This window comes from Scomber japonicus, chromosome 18 (assembly GCF_027409825.1).
Source record: "Scomber japonicus isolate fScoJap1 chromosome 18, fScoJap1.pri, whole genome shotgun sequence".
In the NCBI taxonomy this organism is placed as follows: Eukaryota; Metazoa; Chordata; class Actinopteri; order Scombriformes; family Scombridae; genus Scomber; species Scomber japonicus.
In genome coordinates, this window is record NC_070595.1 from 24,669,747 (window position 1) to 24,673,933 (window position 4,187).

At 40.5% G+C, this 4,187-nt stretch overlaps 1 protein-coding gene across 1 annotated transcript; it reads right to left on the reverse strand.

The window, feature by feature from the left end:
* Positions 1-1,289: 1,289 nt before the first annotated feature.
* LOC128378916 (perforin-1-like) lies at positions 1,290-3,890 on the reverse strand. Its single transcript, XM_053338499.1, has 4 exons — positions 3,358-3,890; positions 3,059-3,197; positions 2,459-2,670; positions 1,290-2,121 (listed from the first exon to the last, which is right to left on the reverse strand). Exons 1-4 carry the CDS (start codon positions 3,888-3,890, stop codon positions 1,290-1,292), a joined length of 1,716 nt encoding a protein of 571 aa, XP_053194474.1.
* Between the last annotated feature and the right edge of the window lie 297 nt (positions 3,891-4,187).

A 4,187-nucleotide genomic window follows, 5' to 3' on the forward strand; every position in this document is an offset into this window, starting at 1 on the left:
GTAAACTAGCTAACTGTATATAAAGTAGTGTAAACTAGCTAACTATATATAAAGTAGTTAAACTAGCTAACTGTATATAAAGTAGTGTAAACTAGCTAACTGTATATAAAGTAGTGTAAACTAGCTAACTGTATATAAAGTAGTTAAACTAGCTAACTGTATATAAAGTAGTGTAAACTAGCTAACTGTATATAAAGTAGTGTAAACTAGCTAACTGTATATAAAGTAGTGTAAACTAGCTAACTGTATATAAAGTAGTATAAACTAGCTCCACCTCCAGCAGCTACAACAGTAACATGCTGCTCTAACACTGATGCTTCACTATTAATAATTTAATGATGTCATATATAATAATATATCAGTCAGAGGGACCAAACCACTACTTTTACTGTGATACTTTAGCTACATCAAGCTCATGATACTCAAGTGCTTTTACTGCAATGGAGCAGTGTGTGGGATTTGGTGGCAAATGACATTTGGAATAAATGAAACATGATAAATGTGAAGGCCTTGCATTGAAATATCAAGCTTTATTGAAATGCATAAAACACACACAATTTTTTTTTCATTTAAATGTATTCATATCTGGGAACTTGTACAAAACACATTCATCCCAAAACAGAAAAAAATGGCTGTGAACTAGATTTAGCTACCAGCGCATTTCCATCTGAAGTCCCAAAGGCAGGTAAAGGAAACAAAAAACACAGAGTAAAACCTAACATCACCACTACAAATAAGCCACGTTACTATTCATACCAACCCACACACACACACACACACACACACACACACACACACACACACACACACACACACACACACACACACACACACACACACACACACGTGTGTGTTTAATTCCTATTGTGTGTGTACACACACACAATAGGAATAAACACATAACAATATAGATATTAAAATGCACACTTACATATATCAAAGTTATAAAATCAGGTCATTACAATGTCATATTAATGATGTTTGTATAGAAACATTAAAATGCAAAAAAAGAAATGCAGGAATAAAAACAAGTGAGGCAAAAAATACGTTTGTGAAAGCTGCCTTGAATCAAAGTCACTGTTAAGCAACTGCAGGGATTTTAAGATGACCTTGTGTATCTAATATTCAAAGCATAAATCTAATTTTACTTTAAATGCATTAACGCCTCAATATAGATTAAACTGAAATAAAAATCGACCACACAAAATATAAAGCAAAGTGTCCTGAATTGGAGCCACTTTATCAATAGGCCAAATAAATGCTTTTGGCTCTCAGCAGTAAGACTGGTTTCAACGTGAGCTTGTTCCATTCACAAACACGCCCATCTTTAACAGCATCTCCTTTGGAATAGGTTGGGCATGACGGGACACGTACAGCTTCTTTAGACTTGGACTCATAGGTGAAGGTTTATAGTCAGTGCACAACTCTCCGCTCAGACTTGGAGCACATATCACCTCCACTTTGAAGAACAGCTGACCGTGCTTCAGATAACAGGAATTCTCTTTCACCCCACTAAACAGACTTTGGTCACAGTCTCCCAGTTTGTCATCGTCCCAGCCGCTGTCCTGATCCCACACTTCAAATTTCACTCTTTTTCCTGCTGACAAATCCCTGCTGCCCAGGTCGATGATGGTGTTCCAGTGTGGGTTGTTGTTGTTGTAAATGACAGAAGTTTGCTTCACCATCTGTCCGTTGAAGAACACTTTCAGATAGCTGTCTGTGGCAGTTGTGTGGTCTCCCCAAAGACCGGTGGCCCTTTGTACAGTTATGATGACACGTGCCATGCCCTTACGGGTCGGACAGCAGTCTGAGGTTACAGCAGGGTCATTATAGCATAGGCAGGCGCAGGGATCAGAGTTGCTTCTGACGCCGCCCTGACAGTGGTTGCTGCAGTTCTTCAGCAGACCCTTCTCCAGGATGTAATGCCTAATGGCTGATCGCAGGTTCTTCCAGGCAGGGGTGTTAACAGGCAGTAAGTCATGCAGAGAGTCCAGAGAATATGAGATGATGTCTGGATTGAGTGGTATTGTTTTCAGCCATTCCTTGTAGGCTGATGGATGTTTTTCAGAAGAGAAGAGAAGGTCTGGCTCCGTAGTATGGCCTCCCATTATTTGTGTGAACCTGTAGAGAAAGAAGTGATAGCGGGGAATACATCAACAGAAGAAGAACCCACGACTTTTGGATGTCTAACTCTACTCCATGAAGCCATTGCATGCAATATCACTGGAATTAGCATTACATGATTTTCACAGTCCACACCATGTTTGGTTTGATCACAAATATCGTCTAGGACATTTTGAAATTTTACATATTTCAGTTCTAGCATTAAAATCAATGACAGTTTGGCCCTTTGCATGTTGGAAATAGTTAGAGTGTACTATTCAAGCATAAAGTTAGGATAGGTTGTAGGTTAGTATAGGATGCATCTGACAAAATATATAAGAAAAAGGTTCTGTACCTGTCGCTGAAGACGCTGGAGAACGCTGACTTACTGTCTGTCTTCTCGATGTCCGTCTTGCAGCGTTTTGATTGAGGACTTACTGTACCTTTGAAGGTAGCAGACGCCTCAACTCCCAGGCACATCCCCACCTCATCCACACTGAGGCCCTGCAGGCTGGCCTGGCACTCTCTGATGCTGGTCACAGATTGAACACCTCCTCCCAATCTCACCTGGAAAGATATTGTAGCATGTTGGGGGGTAGAACAAAGTGATTAGTGAAACTGTTCTTCACACACTAACCCTACAGTATTTCTAGTAGTTTACAGTTTGCCAGTATGGGAGAGGGCAGGTTGCACCATTAGTGAAGTTATGGTGCACAGTTAGTTACTTTCCTCCAGTATGAGTACTCTGTGTTGAAGTTGTGTTTTGTTACCAATAAACAGTATATTCCTGTAGCCGTGCGCTGTGTTTGGCACGTGGGCTGCTAGAAAATCTGAATCTATTTCTCCGTCTCAGTTCATGTCACTACTAAAGAGTTAAACACCCACTGCACAAGTAAATGTATTGCTTTCTAACATTTCACTGTTGCGTAAATGTTTTGCCTTCCTTTTGGTTTACCTTGGTGATGTAATGGGTCCCAAAGTTGTTAATCAGTCTGTAAAACTGGTGCTTGTTCTCAGGGCTGTAGGTTTCGGGGAGCCTTTTCAGTGCTTTTCTAAATTCTCTGTGCAACTTGGGAGTGCTGGACACTCGATAGCTGTTTCCAGAGAGATACAAGACAAGAAAAGACAGACCACAATGAAACAAAACTATAAAAGTATTTCATTTATGCATTGAAGTTCATTCATTTTGTTCATTGCATTTATTTTGTAAAACAAACAAACAAAAAACAACATTAATTAAAGCTTCGATCTTACCTGTAGTACTCACAGGACATGCTTTGGGATGTGAAACTGTACTTGTCATTCTTTGATTTCTCAATGGAATAAGCAGCCAGTTTAGAGTCGCTGCCAGCCAACACCAAGGAGGCGTCTTTATTTCCTACCTTAAGATCTAGACCGACCTTCCAGTCGTTCATAACTGAAGATTCGCTGGAAGTGACTAGAGACTCACTGGATTTGTGAACTGCAGTTGCCACTTTCGCCTTGCAGAACTGCTTTGGCCTCCAGTCCACCACCGACAAGGGGAGCTTCTGCTTTTTGTTCTCCAGATAGGGGTTGTTACACAGGATGCATGTGTTGTCCTTTCGTCTCCACTGTCTCATGTCGAGCACGAAGGCCCCCTTCCGTTCCATTTTCGTGATATCGAAGCCTTCCCCGCCCAAATTGGAACCTGGAGCAAATCCTGCATCTTGGCACTGTTCAGGTGTCCCCTCTCTGCATGACTGATATGTACACTGAGGCAGGGACAGCATGAGGCCGACACAGACGCAAATATTCAACAGAAACATGTTGAAGTTAAGTAGGGTGACAGATGCAAACCTGAAAAAGTTGAAAAGACATGAACAAGTCTTGTGAGTATTCATGGCTGAGTCTGGGAGGTTGTATAATAACTGAGTTAGTTGTGTAAGGGTTTAATTAAATAGAATAATGGATATCTGAGCTTTCAGAAAAATCCCAATTTCGCAGTTGTACAACCAAAATGCTTTTTAGTGGGGAACTGGTAACTACGGTAACTCTAAAATACCAATGTGATAGTGGCACAAACTGCATTTTTTATCCAAGATTTTTAAAAGAAAAACAAACAA

Coding starts and splice junctions, on each gene's coding strand:
- LOC128378916 (XM_053338499.1), bottom strand. CDS start 3,890: ATGTTTCTGTTGAATATTTGCGTCTGTGTCGGCCTCATGCTGTCCCTG. Junction 3,198..3,357: donor ATGTCCTGTGAGTACTACAG/GTAAGATCGAAG, acceptor CTCTGGAAACAG/CTATCGAGTGTCCAGCACTC. Junction 2,671..3,058: donor GGACCCATTACATCACCAAG/GTAAACCAAAAG, acceptor ATATCTTTCCAG/GTGAGATTGGGAGGAGGTGT.